The 20662-nt window shown below is 45.2% G+C and overlaps 3 protein-coding genes across 21 annotated transcripts in view; 2 read left to right on the top strand and 1 right to left on the bottom strand.

Moving 5' to 3' along the window:
- Positions 1–4647, top strand: part of GPBP1L1 (GC-rich promoter binding protein 1 like 1) — a 61486-nt gene extending 56839 nt beyond the window's left edge. For all 6 annotated transcript variants that reach the window (XM_035251301.3, XM_035251302.3, XM_035251300.3 and 3 more), the window contains 4 exons: positions 207–365; positions 1434–1558; positions 2353–2455; positions 3571–4647. In XM_035251301.3, coding sequence (XP_035107192.3) covers positions 207–365; positions 1434–1558; positions 2353–2455; positions 3571–3723 — 540 coding nt within the window. In that variant the 3' untranslated portion in view covers positions 3724–4647. The remainder of the gene's footprint in view (positions 1–206; positions 366–1433; positions 1559–2352; positions 2456–3570) is intronic.
- On the top strand, positions 207–9961 carry CCDC17 (coiled-coil domain containing 17). The gene is given in 17 exon segments (XM_078333115.1): positions 207–365; positions 1434–1558; positions 2353–2455; positions 3571–3719; positions 6306–6668; positions 6784–7006; positions 7104–7245; positions 7364–7447; positions 7532–7650; positions 7822–7929; positions 8182–8303; positions 8449–8546; positions 8700–8903; positions 9069–9279; positions 9349–9459; positions 9745–9842; positions 9844–9961. Coding segments are annotated over 13 exon segments (1968 nt in total). The 5' UTR covers positions 207–365; positions 1434–1558; positions 2353–2455; positions 3571–3719; positions 6306–6338.
- A 2445-nt stretch (positions 9962–12406) lies between these two features.
- Positions 12407–20662, bottom strand: part of NASP (nuclear autoantigenic sperm protein) — a 46554-nt gene continuing 38298 nt past the window's right edge. For all 14 annotated transcript variants that reach the window (XM_078331570.1, XM_078331579.1, XM_078331571.1 and 11 more), the window contains 9 exons: positions 17340–17419; positions 16433–16518; positions 16252–16325; positions 15721–15909; positions 15450–15616; positions 14218–14274; positions 13902–13979; positions 12895–13020; positions 12407–12592 (listed from right to left, as the gene is read on the bottom strand). In XM_078331570.1, the coding sequence (XP_078187696.1) occupies positions 12512–12592; positions 12895–13020; positions 13902–13979; positions 14218–14274; positions 15450–15616; positions 15721–15909; positions 16252–16325; positions 16433–16518; positions 17340–17419 (938 nt within the window). In that variant the 3' untranslated portion in view covers positions 12407–12511. The remainder of the gene's footprint in view (positions 12593–12894; positions 13021–13901; positions 13980–14217; positions 14275–15449; positions 15617–15720; positions 15910–16251; positions 16326–16432; positions 16519–17339; positions 17420–20662) is intronic.

The raw sequence follows: 20662 nt of genomic DNA, 5'->3' as shown, positions 1-20662 counted from the left end.
AGAAAGATCAAAGAGGTCCCTTGTAAGCCAGCTACTCTTAACTATATAAACCCTGCAAAACTAAAGTCTTATTAAATAAAAGGATTGTTTGGTTTAAGACAGAGTGATAAATAGGCTACCAAATTCTTGAAGTCTGTGCTGTGTAGAAGAGAACCCAGTTCCTGCTCTTTGCTGTCAGGAGCAACCTATTTGTGGTATTTGCCCAGAGTCCTTCCAGCACCACCCCTCCAATTGAGATCAGCTCCTCTCGTCTGACCAAGTTGACCCGCCGAACCACTGACAGAAAGAGTGAGTTCCTAAAGACTCTGAAGGATGACCGGAATGGAGACTTCTCAGAGAACAGAGACTGTGACAAGCTGGAAGATGTAAGAGCATAGGCTTTTTCTGGGGTAGCCTAGGAATTTTCCTTTCATACATATGTGCTTTCTTCTTCTTAAACGATAAAGATGTGGCAATATTTTTAAATGTACAGAGATAGTATCTGTAGCTGTAACTCCCTTCTAAACCATGTAGTAAAGTGAGATTAATCCTTTAAAAGTTTGTGTTTTACATTTAGATCTGTGACCCATTTCATTTTTGTGAAGGTTATAAGGTCTTTGTTTAGATTGATTTTTTTTTTTTTTTATGTGAGTGTCCAGTTGTTCCCTCACCATTTGTTGAAAAGACTATCTTTTCTCCATTGTATTTCCTTTGTCAAAGATCAGTTGTCTATTTGTGGGCTCTCTGTTCTGTCCCATTTAACTATTTGTGTCATCTTCTGTCAGCACCACACTTTTTTCCCTCCACACCTCTTATGAGCACTTTACCACATTGTTTTAATTGCTCTAGCTTTTGTGCTAAGTCTTGATGTCAGCTAGTTATCAGTCCTCTGGTTTTATTATTCTGTATTGTGTTAGCTGTCCTGAATCTTTTGCTTTTCTTTCTCTTTTTTCTTTTCTTTTTCTTTTTCTTTTTTGAGACAGAGTTTTTCACTGTTGTTGACCAGGCTGGAGTGCAATGGCGTGATCTCGGCTCACTGCAACCTCTGCCTCCCGAGTTCAAGCAATTCTCCTGCCTCAGCTTCCAGAGTAGCTGTGATTATAGGCATGCACCACCACGCCCAGCTAATTTTTGTATTTTTAGTAGAGATGGGGTTTTACCATGTTGGTCAGGCTGGTCTCGAACTCCTGACCTCAAGTGACCCACCTGCCTCAGCCTCCCAAAGTACTGTGATTACAGGCATCCGCCACTGCGCCCAGCCTTGCCTTTTCATTAAAACTTTAGAATCAGTCTGGTGATACAGCAGGTCCTCATTTGTAAATGGGGAAAATCTATGGGCTGAGGCTGTCTTTGGGAAAACACTTTCTGGGTGGTGACTCCTTGATTTTGTAGGTTGCTTATATTACCACAAAGGAACCTTAAACCAGGTGTGTCCTTACTTTTCCTTATTGCAGTTGGAGGACAACAGTACACCTGAACCAAAGGAAAATGGGGAGGAAGGCTGTCATCAGAATGGTCTTGCCCTCCCTGTAGTGGAAGAAGGGGAGGTTCTCTCACACTCTCTGGAAGCAGAGCACAGGTAAGTGAGGGAAGACATCACCGGGCATGCAGTGTATGACCCTTAAGGACCTTGAACGTATTGGAGAAGATATCTCAGATAGAGGCCCACATGCAGAGAGAAGTGGCCCAATTATAACTTGTTTTCTGTGTATGCCCCAGGTTGGCCTGTTGCCCATCAAGCATTCTTTCCCAGACTCAGCCATCTTTTTCACAATCTGCTCTCCAAGACTTTAATATATTTTAACTTCAGGCCAGGCGAGGGGGCTTACACCTGTACTCATAGCACTTTGGGAGGCTGAGGTCGGTGGATCACTTGAGGTCAAGAGTTCGTGACCAGTCTGGCAAACATGGTGAAACCTTGTCTGTACCAAAAATACAAAAATTAACTGGGCATGATAGTACATGCCTGTAATCCCATCTACTAGGGAGGCTGGGACAGGAGAATGGCTTGAACCCAGGAGGTGACAGCTGCATTGAGCTGAGATTGCACCACTGCACTCTAGCCTGGGTGACAGAGGCGCCGTCTCAACAACAACAAAAAAGCCAGACTGCAAGTACTCTTTCTTCCTTAATGCTATCTTGGTTTCTGCTTCTGCTGTCTGTTCTGTAGCTCTTCCTCTCTCAACAGTGAAGAGCCTCCAGTTATTTATAATCACTCAAGTAGCTGAAATTAAACTTTGTCTTACAGGGAGGAAAACAATTCATTCTTTAACATCAGTTGCCCCTGGGCAGAAATGTTTTCTGTGGAAAGTGGTGGGCTGTTCACTGAGGCTTAATGATGGCATATTTTCTTTACCTGTCTATGTCCACCAGGTTATTGAAAGCAATGGGATGGCAAGAATATCCTGAAAATGATGAGAATTGCCTTCCCCTCACAGAGGATGAGCTCAAAGAGTTCCACATGAAGACAGAGCAGGTTTGTTTTAGCCTTTTTCCTAGAGACCAGTTAGTAACCTGGAGAATAAGGAGTCAGGACAATCCTTGCCATTAGGGAGCCTAGTTTAATGTGAGAGAAAGACCTTGGGAAAAAAAATTACCTTAGTAGAAATGTAATGGGGCTCCTAAATCTGCCTGGGAAATAAGGATCCCCAGTGGTGGATACAAAAACTAAGTGTCAGTGATTAGCAGATCTAGAAAATAGTATGCTCTTTCATCCTCACAGCTCTAACTCCTTACCAGAACCACAAGTTTGTGTTCCAGAGTTATGGTCTGAGCTCTTGGTCTTTAAGGAAACAGGTTCACCTTCTCTGCTTCCTGTTCTGCCCTGTAGTTTCCTGGTCCTCTGGCCAGAGCTAAGAAGCTAAATAGCTTGTGTCAGTTTATTCAATAGTTGCTTGGATTCTTTCTCTGAATAAAACACTGCTACCTAGGGTAAACAAGACTAATGAGATTTCTACAAAAATCCTTGACTTTCTGGTGGCATATATTTATAGCACAAATTACAGTTGGCTATGTCCTTAAAAGGGGCACAGCACAGGCTGATGTGAGACCTTGACGCTCAGAACTCTGTTAGAAATAAAGACTTTCGGCTGGGTTTAGTGGCTCACACCTATAATCCCAGCACTTTGTGGGGGGCCAAGGCGGGCAGATCACGAGGTCAGGAGTTCGAGGCCAAAAATTAGCCACGTGTGGTGGTGTATACCTGTAGTCCCAGCTACTCAGTAGGCTGAGGAATAAGAATCACTCGAACCCTGGAGACAAGAGGTTGCAGTGAGCTGAGATCGCACCACTGCGCTTCCAGCCTGGGCAACAGAGCAAGGCTGTCTTTTGTCCAGCCTGGGTGACAAAGCAAGGAATAAGGACTTTTAAGCCCCATCCCAGACATACTGAATCTGAATCTGCATTTTTGAAAGATGGGTAGATGACTCATTGTACATTAAAGTTTGGAGAGTACTGCTATAAGGGATCTTGGAGGGTTTCTTCTCCACATTCTACCCATAATTGAATTGAGAGCTGGCCTTTCCCAGGGCTCATGGGTCAATACAGACATTGATGTTTTTTCTTTTTCTTTCTCTCCCATACTAACCACAGCTGAGAAGAAATGGCTTTGGAAAGAATGGCTTCTTGCAGAACCGCAGTTCCAGCCTATTCTCCCCTTGGAGAAGCACTTGCAAAGCAGAGTTTGAGGACTCAGATACCGAAACCAGTAGCAGTGAGACATCAGATGACGATGCCTGGAAGTAGGCATATAATGCTCACCATTAAATCAGACCCAGTAAACTCTGTGTGTTTAGGGAGTCTACAAAAGAAATCGTTCTTTTCCTTTTCTTATGTTGTTGAATATGTCATTCAGAAGGGAAATAATCATATCCCAGAGAGAGCGATTGGCTTGTTTTGCTTTTGTTGTTGTTCTTCCCTGTTATCTGCTTAATAGAGAGAAGTTTGTGTGGTGGAACAGATTTTTGAAACACACACACACACACACACACACACATAGTATATATGGGGCGATGCACAGGTAGGAGCTGGCAATGCAGAGAGAAGAGACACTGGTCTGCAGCAACAGCTTCTACTACCAGCCCTTGGGGCACTCACCCCTGTGCTCAAGCAATCATTGTCAATGACAAAGTGACTATTGAAGTTATAATTGTATTAAATTAATGCTAATAATTTGGATATTTTATTTTATTTTTGGCTGCTTGGGTAACTTTAGCCCTTAACCAAGCATATGTGGTTTTATGTTTTTTTTTCTTTTTCCTTTTTGGGTACAGCTGTAAAATATTTGGATATAGAAAATGTTGTGTTATTCTTGCAGCCTTGATATTCAGGGTGGATTGTAAAATATAAATTTTTGTGAGATTTCAAAGATTAAGATTATTTTGATAACATTATTTACAGATTTAAAAGATGTGGTTATCATAAGTCTTGAGGGGGAAACTACTGCATAAAATAACTAACTTGGAATAAATATTTTGCATCAGTTTGGATTGTCTGGTGTAAGAAGTATATTTTCTTTAAAATCAGATGAGTGGATTCTTTTTTATGGGAAATATTTTTAGAAGTTGGGGGGAATGTGAATTCAGACACAACTGTTTCTCTTTTTAGCAGATACTTTTTTGATGCAGAAAAACCTGTGCAATAAATTCAGTAATAAAGTCAGAAACCAAATTTTTTTTCTCAGTTTTTTAGTGCCCATGTATTTACCAATGTACGTATTTTAAGGGAAGTGTGTTCTGTTTTCCTACTAAATAAGAACTTGGAGTGGGGACTTGGGGGAGAGTTGAACGATGCTAGCTGGATGGCTAGTGGAGAAAGCAGGTTTTTTTCATTAATCAGATACTTTCTAAATTACCCTGTTGTGTGTTGCAGGCATTATGCAAGGCTCTAAGGCTGCATGGAGTACCCAGCCCAGCAGGGGAGAGAATAGACAGTAACCTAAGAAAAGGCCAGGTGTTCAGGAGCAGCCTGCGGAACACAGCGACCTGTCTCTACAAAAAATAAAATCATTAAAATAGCCAGATCTGGCCAGGTGCAGTGGTTCATGCCTGTAATCTCAGCACTTTGGGAGTCCAAAGTGGGTGGATCATCTGAGGTCAGGAGTTTGAGATCAGCCTTGCCAACATGGCAAAACCCCATCTCTACTAAAAATACAAAAAAATTAGCAGGTGTGGTGGCAGGCGCCTGTAATCCCAACTACTTTGGAGGATGAGGCAGAAGAATTGCTTGAACCTGAGAGGCAGAGGTTGCAGTGAGCCGAGATGGTGGCATTGCACTCCAGCCTGGGCAAAAGAGCAGAGACACTGTCTCAAAAACAAAATGGCCAGGTCCACGTGGTGGCAGACAGTTGTAGTACTAGCTTCTCAGGAGGCTAAGGGAGGAGGATTGCTTGATTCCAAGAGAGTTCAGGGCTACAGTGAGCCATGATGGCACCACTGCAGTCCAGCCTGGATGACAGAGTGAGACCCTACCTCTTGGCGGGGGTGGGAAATAGTAGTTTTTCTACTGAATACTATCACCCTTGCACCATTGTAAAGTCAAAACAGTCAAAAGTCTAACCATTGAAATTGGGACAAACTTAGTTATTGAAAAGTAGTTTGCTATTCTCTCAGAACGTATTGCTAAAAATGTACTCTATGTCATTTGGAATTAAGCTGAACTGAGATGACATACTTTGAACACTTTGTAACTTGCTGCTGGGTTGGTCATACCTTGACTTTAGGTACCCTGTAAGGAAATGTCTCCAGTCCCTGTCCTTCTGTTCTCTCACAGCTTTCATTTCTTGGGCTATGCTGATTAACTCCATCTACAGCTAAAAAACAATCAGGGAATGGAAGTTAGAAACTGCTATCCCTGGTGTGACATGGTTTCCAGGCAGAATGCTGGAAAGGTCAGAGTGCCTCCTTTACCAAGTAGTTCTCTGGATTGGAGAATGGTAGACTGTTAACACAGCAGTGAAAAAGATGACACTTGCCTTTTAGAGGCTATTAAATGACCAGTGATGGAGTAAGTGATAAGGGTCCAGCTAGTCTAGGAGGCAGCTGTTTTTCCTCTTTATTAACACAGGGAAACCAACATACAGTTAGAGACTTGTCTACATTCAAACTTCGTATGACTTTTTTAAGCCACTGGCTCCTCCCAGACAGCCAAGGTTTCCCCACCCATTCTCCTGACCTGTCCAGGCCTGTGGTTGCTGTCCAGGGAGCTAAGGCTCTCCCCAAACATAAACTTGAAGATCTCGCAGACTTAACAGACCTGGCCTTTCTTCTCTGCCTCGCTTTCTCTTTCATCCCCCTCTGCCTTCCCCCTGCCCTTGCTCCCTTCTGCAGGTCTTGGCTGATTTCAGGAAACTGGTCCCATCCATGGACTCCCACTCCGGGGAACCGGAGCTCCTGCCCTGTGGGACCTGTGACATGGTTTTCCGCTCCTCAGCTCTGTTAGCCACCCACACACGGCGCTTCTGCATTGGTCACCTGACCCAAGAGATGACATTTGGAGCACAGGCCTCAGTTAACACTGAACTCCAGCAGGCTGCGGTAAGGGCCTCTGTGGCCATGGGTGGGGATTGAAAGGAGCAGGACCTTACAATTCCTCTTCCTACTACACCCTGTCCCCAGGTTGTACCACAAGAACTCCAGGGTCTCCCAGACCAGCAGACCAGTAAATCTGCTCTAAAGAGTTTAGCAGAGGAGGTAGGGCCACCTACCTTTCCCCAGGTCTCAAAATGTTGAGCATCTTACCCAAACCTGTAGATCATACTTGGGACAGATTCTGCCCATAGAAAGATCAAGGATTACTTACCTCCAGGTGCAGTGGCTGCGGCTGTCCCTACAGGAAATGTGGCCCTGGATAACAGAGGTCCCCAGGGTGTCCGCACGGCCCTGGACGCGTTCTGAGGCGTGGCCTCAGAGCCCCTTGTCCGAGGCGGTGGGAAGCCCCAGCGAGCGGCTGCAGGCGCTGCTCAGGACTCGCGCAAGGCGCATGGTGGAGACGGAAGCTCAGAGCCGAGCCCTGCAGCGACGCGGCGAGGGTGAGGGAGAATGGCGAGGACCAAGGACCTCCTCTGCCCTCGTCCTTTGGCTTAAGCTTGCTCAGGCTGGTTCTGACTCTGTCCTGCACTCCCTCAGAACTAAGCCAGCGCCTCCAAGGTGTGGCCCGCCTATCTTTCCTGGAACGGGAGATTCGGGAACTCCGAGCTGAAGCCGGGCGAACACAGGGAGCACTAGAGGTGTTGGGGGCCCGCGTTCAAGAGCTGCAGACGGAGACAGGGTAAGGCCTGACATAGCGCACCCCCGGAACGTGCAGCTGCGGTGCGGTAGTGGCGGGCCAGCTGTTGCTTGGGCCTCTGATGCGTCACCGTCTCCCTGAGTGTTGCCTGCCACCCCAGGACCCCACTCAACTCCCGGCGAGAGACAGAACTCTATTGTCCAGGGTTAAAGGCCAACCCGGGAACTCTGGCTGCCGAAATCTGGTGAGGGCCAGGGTCCAGAGATGGGCATGGGGTGAAGCGCTGAGCAGTTCTGGAAAGACGGCCTTCCTGTCCCCTACTCACTAGGGCCCTACGGGAGGCCTACATTCAAGGTGGAGGTCGGGACCCCGGCGTGCTGGGCCAGATGTGGCAGTTGCATGTGGAGGCATCAGCACTGGAGCTGCAGCGGTCGCAGACCCGCAGAGGTGAACAGGAGGGCCTCTCGGCAGTGGTGGTCAATCCTGGGAAGAGAGAAAAACTCGAGGGAGGGCCTGTGGCTGTGGATAGGATGTAAGCTGTCAACTCCAGCCTTATCCAAAGAATCTTAGTGTTGGATGGCTGCTTGGGTCACCAGAGGTCACACTTGTTCATTGCAGGAAGGGCAGGTGCCTCCTCAGGGGAGCTTCCAGTAGTGGAGGCTGAAAACCGGCGCCTGGAGGCAGAAATCTTGGCCTTGCAAATGCAGAGGGGTCAGGCACCCTTGGGTCAGTGAGTACTCCAACCTTATCCCATCCCACGTATCCCTCCCCAGCAGGCCTGGCTCAGGCACTGTATGGGGAACAAGACCTGTGTTTGTCACCCCCTAGGTCGAGTCTGTGCCTGTATGTTCCTGTGTCCTCAGGGATCTGCCACCCATTTATGGGCCCAGCTCTTGGGGGAGGGGTGTCTCCCAAGAAAAAAAGCTGGTTACCTGCTTTGTCCAACTTAGGGGCACCCTAAAACTCTTCTGCTCCCAGGGCCCCAGGATCTGCGACTCTTGGGAGGTCCCAGCCACCGACTGAAGGGCAGGAGAAATCCCCCACTCCTCCCACCGCCACCGGTGGCCCCTCTGCTGCCACCATTTCCAGGCTTCAGGGAGGTCCGGTTCTTGAGTGGCTTGAGAAAGGCTGTGAGAACACAGAGTGGAGTGGGGGAACAGGTTGGGGGCAGCTCTGCTCTGAGCAGTTGGGGGAACCATGGGTAGTTACAAAGCTTTTTGGAGGAGTCAACTTTCTTCCCCACAGCCAGGGCTTCCTGGAACAATGACCAGAAACTTGGGCCTGGACCCATACTTCCTCCTGCCCACATCGGACGTCCTGGGCCCTGCACCCTATGATCCTGGGTGAGGCCTGTGCCAACTTTGACATCCTCTGTGACTTGGCCAGCACTGCTGGTTAAGGGAGCCCACTAGGGCCATATAGGATTGGGGAGCTGCCTGAGAGGAGGGAGGTTGACAGGAGCTGGGTATGTCTGTGCTAAGACTTATGTTCCCCAGGGCTGGCCTGGTCATTTTCTATGATTTTCTGCGGGGCCTTGAGGCTTCCTGGCTTTGGGTACAGCTAAGGACTGGCTTGACACGCGATGGACAGGATACAGAAAGGACCACAGCATTGCCCCCAGCCCTTTGCCTGCCCCCACCTCTTGCTCCCGGGCCCACGGGCAACTGTGCCATCCTTGCTAGCAGGCAACCTGTGCCCAGGTCAGTAGGTGGGGATCATGACTCTGGTACTCTGCCACAATTGAGGCTTATTCATCATTCTGCTGTTTTCTCATCTGTATAGAAAGTCCACTGGCTCTGAAGAGCTAAGTCCTAGGAAGGGACTGCAGCTCTGGTTTCCGACACTGATTTTTGGTTATTCTACAGACTGCCACCCTCACCATCAGTATCATTGGTCTGTGAGCTGCAGGTCTGGCAGGGGCTGGCATGGACTAGGGCACCACAGCCAAAGGCTTGGGTCTCACTTGGGCTATTTGACCAAGATCAGCGGGTGCTAAGTGGCCGCTGGCGCCTCCCACTTCGGGCCCTTCCTCTAGATCCTAGCCTTAGCCTTGGGCAGCTGAATGGGATTCCTCAGGTGAGTGTGGAGGGCGGGCAATGGGCATACACCAAGGTACAACTGTAATACTATTCCATCTTTCCCCAGGCAGGTCAAGCTGAGCTCTTTCTGCGGCTGGTAAATGCAAGAGATGCAGCTATCCAGGAACAGGCAGAGATCAATCCAGCAAGTGTCCATGAGTACCAGTACCCACCTCTGGTGAGGGCCCAACTACAGCTAGGGATACCACAGCTACCCATACCACTGTGGCTGGTAGGGCTAATACCCAGCCTTTATTGACCACTCATGAGTGGTCAGTCATTAGCAATGCTCCCCTGTTTGATCCTCACATCTATATGAAGTTGTACGTAACAGATAAGGGAATCAAAGCAGGATCAGGTTAACTTGATTCATAGTGAGAGACTCTAAGGAGATCTAACTCCAAAACCTGTGTGCTTAACTTTCACATTTTTGCTCCAAACCTGCTTTCTCCCTGTTCCACAGGTGTCCAGCACATCTTCACTGGAAGCCAATTTCTCCACCCCCCCAGCTGGGTTTGCTGATCCTCCACCTCCTACAGAAGAGCCCCTCAGTGGCATCAAGGAGAGATGAGGGTTTGGGCCCTCACCAGTTGACTTGCCCCAGTGAGTTTCTGAACCCAAGTGAATGTGGGGATGAGCATCTGAACATACACGACTGGGGCCTATTTGCAGACCTATAGCTTTACTACTCCATGTTCTGACATTGGGTCTAGAAGCAACTAGCAGTTGAGTTGAGAGTACGAGCTCCAAGCATAGCTTTACCATCAACTCCCCCAAGTCCTTAATTTTTCTGTACCTCTTGTTTTTTTTTTAAAGCAGAATGAGTTTGTCAGGTATTTATATTGTCTGACACATATAAAGATGACTAGGAGGCATTCTTTAATTCCAACGAAAGTATTATAAATTCCCACTGGTTTTTTGGTAAAGCCAGTTTTATCACCAAACTTACTCAAATCTGTTTCCTCAGTACTTCTGCCAGGAAACCTTTCAGGTTGCTCAAGATACCCATAAACAGGAAACTCCTGAGGCCTTATGTACTTAAGATTCTGGGATACGGCCCCAGCCTAAGGTTGTTTCCCCGCAAGGGTCACATGTGAGATCTAGCTAAAATGAGATACTGTGCCTAGCCCTAGATCCCAGTGCCAACCAGAGGTCAAGCACCTGGGAGTAAACTACATCATGACTGTCCTGACCAATAAATAAAGGGGAAAAAAGCTGATTGCAGAGACATGCCTGCAATCCCAGCTACTTGGGAAGCTGAGGCAAGAGTATTGCTTAAACCCAGGAGGTGGAGGTTGCAGTGAGCTGAGATCGTGCCATTGTACTCCAGCCTGAGCGGCAAGAGTGAAACTGTCTCAAGAACAAATTAAAAATGGGCCGGGCGCGGTGGCTCACACCTGTAATCCCAGCACTTTGGGAGGCCGAGGCGGGTGGATCACGAGGTCAAGAGATCGAGACCATCCTGGTCAACATGGTGAAACCCCATCTCTACTAAAAATACAAAAAATTAGCTGGGCATGGTGGCACATGCCTGTAATCCCAGCTACTCGGGGGGCTGAGGCAAGAGAATTGCCTCAGCCCAGGAGGCGGAGGCTGTGGTGAGCCAAGATCGCGCCATTGCACTCCAGCCTGGGTAACGAGTGAAACTCTGTCTCAAAAAAAAAAAAAATTTAAATAAATAAATAAATAAATAAGGCTATTTTTAAAAAGGAGGTAGCGGGGTAGTCCTCAGGACCTGGAACATATATTGCAAGGGCATTTTCAGGAAGAAACTCCAAAGCCAGGATAAGCCAGAGATCTTGCAACCATGACTTATTGTGACCAGCCCAGAAAAAATCCTAGTCAGAAAAATGGGACTGATTTGAGGGGTCGGCGTAGCTCCCTCTGCCTCCAGTGCAACAAAGCAGCCCTACAGGTGTCAAGACTACTAAATTGAATCCCCTTGGGTGATGTAGGGCAGGCAGTTTGGAATTCAGATCCTAACAGGTTCTTAGTAAACTGAGTCAGGTGAGAGGCAGTTCAGCCTCAAGTGAGCCCTGAATGCTAGTCACCAGTGAGAGCCCAACCCAGATGACATTACTACTAGTGCCTTCACCAGCAGCATCTTTGGGGTGGTGGTTTCTGTCTTTCAAACCTCCTACTGCACACAGAAATGCTCCAGGCAGTCAGGTGGGGTGACTCACACCTGTAATCCTAGCACTTTGGGAGGGTGAGGTGGGCAGATCACTTTAGGTCAGGAGTTCACTACCAGCCTGGACAACATGGTGAAACCTCACTCTCCAGTAAAAATACAAAAATTAGCCAGGTGTGGTGGCACAAGCCTGTAGTGGTACCTACTCAGGAGGTTGAAGCGAGAGAATCTCCTGAACCCAGGAGGGGCAGAGGTTACAGTGAGCAGAGATTGCACCTCAAGAAAAAACAGCCTAGGCTCCCACTGTAAGATCTTTAAACACAATTCCAGACCAGGAGATTTTTAGCATCTTTATTTGAGAAGTCAATTCTGTACATGGGTAACAATTCCAAGTTCTATATACAGAAAATAGCAAACTCAACCAGCCAGCCTCCCCACATAGTCTTCCAACCACAGCTGAACTGTCCATCACCATCAGTCCCTTGTACTTTCAAACCAGAGCTCAAGTGTAAACTGTTTTCTTTAGGGATCATTCCCCCAACCCATGTTTTTTTCAGAGTTCTTTTTCCAGGACAGAATTATAGCCCCAGTTGAAGATGAGGTGGATGTAAGACAAGTACCATCCTAACCCTGGCCCACAGCCAAAGTCCATTATTCATTTTCAGCACCGAAGAGCAAAATATTCACCAAGTCTTGTTTTTGTAGCCCCCATCCAGAGACAGCACCACTGAAGGTTTGCAAGACAGCTGGGTTCAGTGAAATATTTGAAAACAGAAGAAATATAGCACCATTGAAAAACAAAGGCCTACAGCCACACCTGTTCAGCTCCACATTAGGCAGACAGGAATTACGGATCAGGACTTGCAACACAGATCAGTACAGAAGGCCAAAACAAAACCTTTAGCTACTATATAAAACAAGGAGTGCTCCAAGGCAGATTCAGCCAATAATCAAGAAAAAAAAAAAAAAAAAAAAAAACATCAAAGCCTCAACCTTTGCTTACAATCTTTATTGAAGTTATACAAAAAGAATCCTCCAAAAGTGAAAAAATACATTATATACAAAAACACTTCCCCTTGGGAGGAAGCTCTGCCCCCTCTTAACATGCAGTGCTTTCAACTGTAGCTCCAGCCTCCACTGTCCCCTCCACTGCCACTCGGCTTTCAGCCTGATTCTCAGCCTGGAAGACAAATGGAGCCTGGGCATGAGTGAGCCTACTTTAAGCCATTCATTTTGTCTTATATAACTGAGGCCTCAGTCAAAAGAACTACATAAAAATCACCCAAACTCTGCTTTGCTCCCTATATTAAGAGGGCAGTGACCACAATGTACAAGGAAATTTCTTGAATTCTCTGTGATAATTGGGCTGACAGAGCCAATGATCCTATCACATGAAAAGGAGAAATGACCTAATGGTTTTTTTTCCCCAGGTCCTGAGAACAAGGAATGAGGCAAGAGGCCAAGCCCTGCTTAACTGCCCACCTCCTCTGTGTTTTCCAAAACTTCATTTCCACTGGAGACGGCATCCCCACTGCCTCCATTCACCTCCGGCTCTTGTTTGGCTTTCTTTGCATCATCTTTCCGGGGACTCTCTTCCTCTGGTTTCCTCTAAAGATATAATTATGAAGACTTCACAAATGTGTGTAATGATTTTAAAAAGACAACTGAAAAACATTTCCTCAATCCTTGTGGGCAAAGATCCTGAACACCAAGATTCACAGGTCTAATGAATCTTGCTACAGACAGATGCTAACCTGTACTCCCAGAATAAATCTGTCCCATCATAATACTCAAGGCCTCTGTACCAAAAGCACAGCGGACTAAAGTTGGGGTGAGGGGATGTGAATGGAAATTACTGTAGAAGTTCGAATTCCTGTGTTTGAGTCAGGAAAGTCTGACTTCCCCTATCCACCAAAAGAAAAGCGCCACCGGCACTAGGCAAAGGCAGACTAAGTACCAATAGGCCTGGTGCTGAATGACTACTGTCAAAGAAAACCTGCCAGCTGCTGATCCAATCCTCCTCTGCAGCTTTCATGATAGTCTTTGGGCTTTAAAAGGCCAGAACTCTCCTAGAAGAGATGTGCAAATGTAAACGGTCTTCATGGTTGGGAATGGTGGCTCATGCCTATAATCCCAGCACTTAAAGACCATCCTGGTCAATACGGTGAAATATCACCTCTACTAAAAGTATAAAAATTAGCCACGCATGGTGGCGCTTATAGTCCCAGCTACTCGGGAGGCTGAGGCAGAAGAATCGCTTGACCAGGGAGGTGGAGGTGCATGACCTGAGATCGCACTACTGCACTCCAGCCTGGGCAACAGAGCAACACTCCATCTCAACACACCCACACACACACCTGTCTTCACTTACAAATCCTTACCATCTTTGGAAAAAGTGTCTTACATGCACCAACTATAGAGGGGTTTATAGGAAAGGTATTAAACATGGAGTCTGAGGAAAAGGTAGGAAACACTGCATGCAGACTTACCTTCTTTCTAACGAGGTGGGAAATATCAGTTACACAATTTGATGAGGAAGCACCATCTGTTGGCTTTCTACTGGCAATCTGGCAAAATAAGCCTTTATTAGTAATTGTTCAAGCTATACAAGATCAATGCTGAGGCTTATATGACTTACGTTTAGTTTTTTAGAGACAGTCTCACTATGTTTCTAAGTATTGAATTCCAAGCCTCAAGCAATCCTCCTACTTTGGCCTCCCAAAGTGCTGGGATTACAGGCAAGCGCCACCACACTGTGCCAACACTGAGACTTAATAAGTGACCAAAAACCACCTGAATACCCACCATAGAGACTGAAGAGATTCCTCCACTAGGAGTGAAACCTGAAGTAGAGCTCTCCACCTGTATGAGAAATGACAAACCCAATTGGTTTTAGTTTAGAACCCGGCCACTCACAGGTACCAATCACCAACCAAACAACTGATCTCAAATGCTAGTGGCCTCCATGTAGTGTCAAGATCATCTAACCCTGGCCAACCTATGCTTGTCTAGCAGCCACCCAAAGCATAGTCAGAGGGTACATAATAAACTAAATCTTCCATATCCTCCCTCCAGGGTAAAAAGCTCTGTGACATCCTGACAGCCAAAAACAGTACCAGGCAATTTGTGGTGAATGCCTCTCAATAAGTCACCAATTTATGCAAATGAGTTCTCAGAGATGGAAACAGCAACTTACATATTTTTTTCTTTTTTTTTTTTTTGAGACAGTGTTTCGCTTGTTACCCAGGCTGGAGTGCAGTGGCGAAATCTCGGCTCACCGCAACCTCCGCCTCCTGGGATCAGGCAATTCTCCTGCCTCAGCCTTCTGAGTAGCTGGGACAGGCATGCGCCACTATGCCCAGCTAATTTTCTTTTTTTTTTTTTAGTAGAGACGGGCTTTCACCATGTTGACCAGGATGGTCTCGATCTCTTGACCTCGTGATCTACCCGCCACGGCCTCCCAAAGTGCTGGGATTACAGGCTTGAGCCACTGCACCTGGCCAGCAACTCACATTTGTTAAGAAATGTCTAATTGTCCAGTACTGGCAGAAGTATATTTTATATACATGTACTACAGGTTGGGCATTCCATCTCTTAATCCAACAATCAAACTTTTTGAGGACTCGCATTGACACTCAAAGGAAATGCTCTCTGGAGCATTTCATAATTTGGGTTAAGGACATCCAACTGTTCAGTATGATGCAAGTATTCCAAAATCCAAAAGCATCTGAAATGCAAAAACACTTCTGGTCTCAAGCATTCAGGTAAGGATACTCAAGCTGTATTATCCATTTTACAAATGGGTCAACTGAGGGAGAGAAATGCCCATAGCCACACACACTAAGTATGGAATTAAAACCCAGATAGTCTGGGGCTCCAGAGTATTTCCTCTTAACCACTACATTATTTGATAGGAATAACAAGATGAGCCCACCAACTGCCTGGAAACCAAGTCATGATGAAAAGTTCCTGGCAAATGGAGTACTAACATAAATGGTACAAACATACTATTATCAAAATCTTGAAATGGAACCAACCAGAGTAGCTTTCAGAGCTAGTTCAGCTACATTCCCACTACGCTGAGACTCCTTTGCATCTTCTATCTTCTCTCTAATTTCAGGTAGCAGTTCCTTCAGCTCCTCAATTTCTTTCTTACATTCAGCAGATGATCGTTCAGCCTCCTTCACCTGCTCATTTAGTACAGCTGTAAAAAGAATAAGTGATAAGTGACAGCACAAAAAAGAACCACTTTTTTTCTTGTTAATTGATGGATCCACGATCACCATGAAGCAGCTCGTCTTCACTCACCCATTCTTTTCTCAATAACTTCAATAGATTTGCTGAACTGTGCAACTGCCTCATCATACTGAGAGTTGTACCCATAAGCCAAGCCCAGCTGGTAGTGGGTCTCTGCAAGGAGACGGTCGTGGGCTTCCAAGTACTGTTCCTGAAGGTTTAGGCAGGACTGGAATTCCTCCACAGCTTGTACATAGTTCTCTAATGAAGAGACAAAGAAGAGCAAGTAAATGGACAGCATTTAACATAAAATACTTCCAGAATTCAGACCCATCCTATGGGAATATGCCCCTATTTAATATTTCATTTTTGTATGTTTCCAGTCCCCTTGACTATAAAGAATGTCAAAATGACTTTTAAAAACCTACTCAAAGACTTTCTATCAGAGTACAACTTGGAAGAGACTGTTCATTATTCCATGTTCTACAGGAAATCTAAACCTGTCTTTTTAATGATCAATCAAGTTGGGTTCCAGAGAGTTTGTTATGGGAAGATCAGGAGAGATGAACAGAGTAGGAGAGTGTAAAATGGAAAATGCATTACCAGATTCAACACTGACTTCTCCGAGTTTAAGATGCGCCTGGGCAGCATAAAGCTGGGCTTCTTTTGTTTCTTGCCTAAAAGAAGGAAAGCTGATGAAAAACCTTAACAGTACTTGTCTAACACTGATTTCTATTTAATCACCAAGCTCCCAACCTGAGCCTAGAAGCACTAAGAGTTTTACCTTTTAAAAATGATCTTTGCTAAATCCAGCATATCCCAGGCAAGTTCTAGGTTCCCAATCTCTTCCTCTTCGTTTTCCTGAAGAGACTAAAGTATGTCCAAATAAAAAAGATAGGCATGTTTTCACAGTACAAATCTAAATGTATAATTTAGCATAGCTAAAAACAAAATAGTTGACATACAATTCAAAATTTGAACTTTCTCCCTATTATCTAGAGAATGGGTCCACATACTATCCTAAGTCATGACCATGTCAGTGGTATTTAACAGTGAAATGTTGGGTCACATATTAACACACATGACCCCTAATCAATATGTCCTTACATCTTAGGCACGAATAAAGGGTCCCTAATTCATAACCAAGAGATAATTATAATAATCATCCCTAGGGCTGGGCATGGTGGCTCATGCCTATAATCCCAACACTTTGGGAAGCTGAGGCAGGAGGATTACTTGAGGCCAGGTTTGAGACCAGCCTGGGCAGCATAACATCTAATAAAATTAGAGAACAAATTAACCAGGCATGGCAGCAGACATCTGGATACCTAGCTGTCTGAGAGGCTAAGGTGGGAGGATTCCTTGAGCTCAGGAGGCTGAAGATACAATGAGCCATGTTCATGCCAGCCTGGGCAACAGAAACAGGGATTCTATCTCTTAAAAAAAAAAATCATTGTGCCTAAACTAGTAAGCTACAGTCCTGCAAATTAGCTAGCCATGCTGGCATAAGCCTGTAGTCCCAGCTACTTGAGAGGCTGAGGTGAAGGGATTACTTAAGCCCTGAGGGTCGAGGCTGTAGTGAGCCATGATCACGATCACCCCACTGTAATCCAGCCTAGGCAACAAAGTGAACGCTTGTCTCCCAAAAAAGGAAAAAAGCAGACAACAGTACTGAGTAGCTAACAGTGTACCTTGTTTTCAAGGACTGAATCATTTGGCATTTCTTCAGCCTTATCATTTTCTTTATCATCCTCTTCTGAGCCTTCAGTTTCTAGAAGTAAAAATTCCTCAGTATTGAGAATATAACTAAAAATATCTTCTGACTACTCAGACATTCCAATACACGTGCCAACCTATATTCAGAGATAGGATAGGCCAGATGCTAATCCAAGTGAGTTAACACCTGAAGTGAATATATTGTCAGTAGGTGCAGTCTAATTCAAATGTAACTTAGACTAGGAATCTGTATCTTATAGTGTATGGGTCAGACCTTCAGCAATTAAAAGGCTCTGTTTCTCTTATAAAAGTTAACCTGGACCATTCAGAATAAGGCACATTGGCTACTGCCTCTTCTTCACTGGCTAGAAGCTTCCATCCATTCAGCCAGAAGCAAGTGGAGACTTTAGTCAGTGTTTCTGGTGTCTTTAAGCCACTCATTAGATAATACTAACAGCCTGAGAAAGTACCAAAAGTTAAATTATTCCAGTCCATTATGATCAAGAATGCTCTAGAGACTAGCTTTCCCACAACTGAGTTGTGGAGCAAAAAGCATAGTCCTTACTGACTTGCACCAATGAGCATGCCACAGACTCCAGCCAGCTCTAGCATACAGAATTTGAGTAAGGAATACTATAACCCCTATTTTACTCCTGTACCTTGTTAATGACACCTCTAAATTCTGCAGCCATATCGAAACCGTATTTTACCATACTGAATACACTCACAAGTCAGCCACCTAAAGGTCAGGCTCCTAATCAATAGCTCTATTGTCAGTGATAAGACAAATCAACAATGTTAAGTGAGTAAAATGAGCTTTTTGTTGATATAAACAATTCATGAATTGGGTATAATGTGCCCCTCTCTGCCATCTTTCATTAAGCATTTTTAACACCAGCAAAAGAGTTGAAATACTATCTCCAAACACCCTACCATGGGAATTAGGCCTTAGAGTAATAATGTCAGGTTAAAGGATTTTTATCAGCAGCAGTCACAAAGAAGCTTAGGAAATATTTCAATAAAATTCTTTACTGAGGGCATCAGGGCATTGCCATTGATACCTGAGTACAGGTTGGAAAAGATTTTAAAGTCATGGCAATGGCTTTCTTAACTTAGCTCTCTACCATTCTTTCAAGATAGTATAGCTTCCTCAAGAGAAACCAATATTCTTCTTCTGAGGCAATTGTAGGAACTTTTAAATTTTAATGTAAAACTTCGAAGTAATTAAGATATTTTGTTCCAAATTAGAGGTTGTCTTCTAGTATTCTGGTATGAGTAGGAAGAGATACCAGATAAGAGGATAAGAGTATCAATTTAATTTTTCCTACAGATTGGGAAGATGAGTGTTTATTTTTAATTATCCTAAATATACACATCTACTTCAGCTTTTCTGCATATTCAGCTAGAGGATGGGCAGAGTTAATAAAACCACTCATCTGGTCTAAATTTTGGAAACTAAGACCAGACGAACTTGGAAATTTGGACAAAAAGATAGGCCAGGCGCAATGGCTCACACCTGTAATCCCAGCATTTTGGGAGGCTGAGGTAGGTGGATCACGAGGTCAGAAGACCAAGACCATCCTGGCCAACATGATGAAAGCCCGTCTCTACTAAAAATACCAAAAAAAAAAAAAAGATAATGATATATGATGGGCCAGGCATGATGCCTCACACCTGTAACCCCAAAACTTTGTGAGGCCACAGCGAATGGATCATCTGAGGACACGAATTTGAGACCAGCCTGGCCAATATGGTAAAACCCCCATTTCTACTAAAAATGCAAAAATATCAGTTCGGACTGGGGGCGTGTGGCTATAATCCCAGCTACTCGGGAGGATGAGGCAGGAGAATCACTTGAATCCGGGAGGTAGAAGCTGCAGTAAGCTGAGATCACATCACTGCACTCCGTTACAAGAGTGAAGCTCCATTAAGGAGAGGGAAGGGGAGGGAAAACTTAGTTGGGCATGGTGATGGACACCTGTAGTCCCAGCTGCTCAAGAGGCTGAGGCAGGAGGACGGCTTGGGCATAGGAGTTTGGGCTGTAGTAAGCCATGACTGCAACACCACTGCACTCTAGCCTGGCAAAAGAGCAAGACCCCAATTCAAAGAGAAAAATAACAGACCAATTATCTTCGTTAGAAGGGTATGTAAAGCACAAGACATGGAAAAAAGTCAAGAGGTGGCAGTAAAGAGGGTTTTAATTTTTTTTTTTTTTTTTTTCAGATGGAGTTTCGCTCGTTACCCAGGCTGGAGTGCAATGGCACAATCTCAGCTCACCGCAACCTCCGCCTCCTGGGTTCAGGCAATTCTCCTGCCTCAGCCTCCCGAGTAGCTGGGATTACAGGTGCACGCCACCATGCCCAGCTAATTTTTTGTATTTTTAGTAGAGACAGGGTTTCACCTTGTTGACCAGGATGGTCTCGATCTCTTGACCTCGCGATCCACCCGCCTCAGCCTCCCAAAGTGCTGAGATTACAGGAGTGAGCCACCACACCCAGCCGGGTTTTAATTTTTATGTGAGGGGAAAAAAAAAAAACTGCTTGTAAGATTTCTGCAGAATGGTGCTGCCACATAAAGACAAATAAAGCACAGAAAGTTGTGGTTGGGTACTCAAGCCAGTTCTTTGGGTACCCAGCCTTCTTACTGTGTGACTAGGACAATTTAATTATTTTCTCCCATTTCTTTTGTAAAATATGGAAAACTATATTGTCTTTGCAAGCCGAACAATATCTGATATACAACACCAAAAGATGCAGTATATGAAAAGCTTGAGACTTTTAAAATATAGTAATTTTGAAAATAAATGACAAAATTTCTTTTTTTCGGTGACAGTCTCTCATTGTGTTGCCCAGGCTGGAGTGCAGTAGCACAATCTCGGCTCACTGCAATCTTCACCTCCTGGGTTCAAGCAATTCTCCTGCCTCAGCCTTCCAAGTAGCTGGGACTACAGGTGCCTGCCACATACCCAGCTAATTTTTTTTTTTTGTATTTTTAGTAGAGATGGGGTTTCACCATGCTGGCCAGGCATGTCTCGAACTCCTGACTTTGTAACTGCCCACCTCGACCTCCAAAGTGCTGGGATTACAGCTGTGAGCCACCACACTAGCCCATGACAAAATTTCTAAGTGGGTGTAGGGAAGGGATGAATACTGCCTTCTCCAATGTGCAGTAACTTGGGAAGAATAATATATTCAAGGCAGATCTAGGTTCGGATTCAGTACTATGACCCTAAACAAGTCATGTAACCTTAAAACCTCAATCTCATCACTGTAACTTAAGCAATACGACCTACCTACAT

Source organism: Callithrix jacchus, chromosome 7, assembly GCF_049354715.1.
Source record: "Callithrix jacchus isolate 240 chromosome 7, calJac240_pri, whole genome shotgun sequence".
Taxonomy (NCBI): Eukaryota; Metazoa; Chordata; class Mammalia; order Primates; family Cebidae; genus Callithrix; species Callithrix jacchus.
The sequence above is the reverse complement of the archived record's forward strand: the minus strand, read 5'-3'. Positions and strand labels throughout refer to the sequence as shown.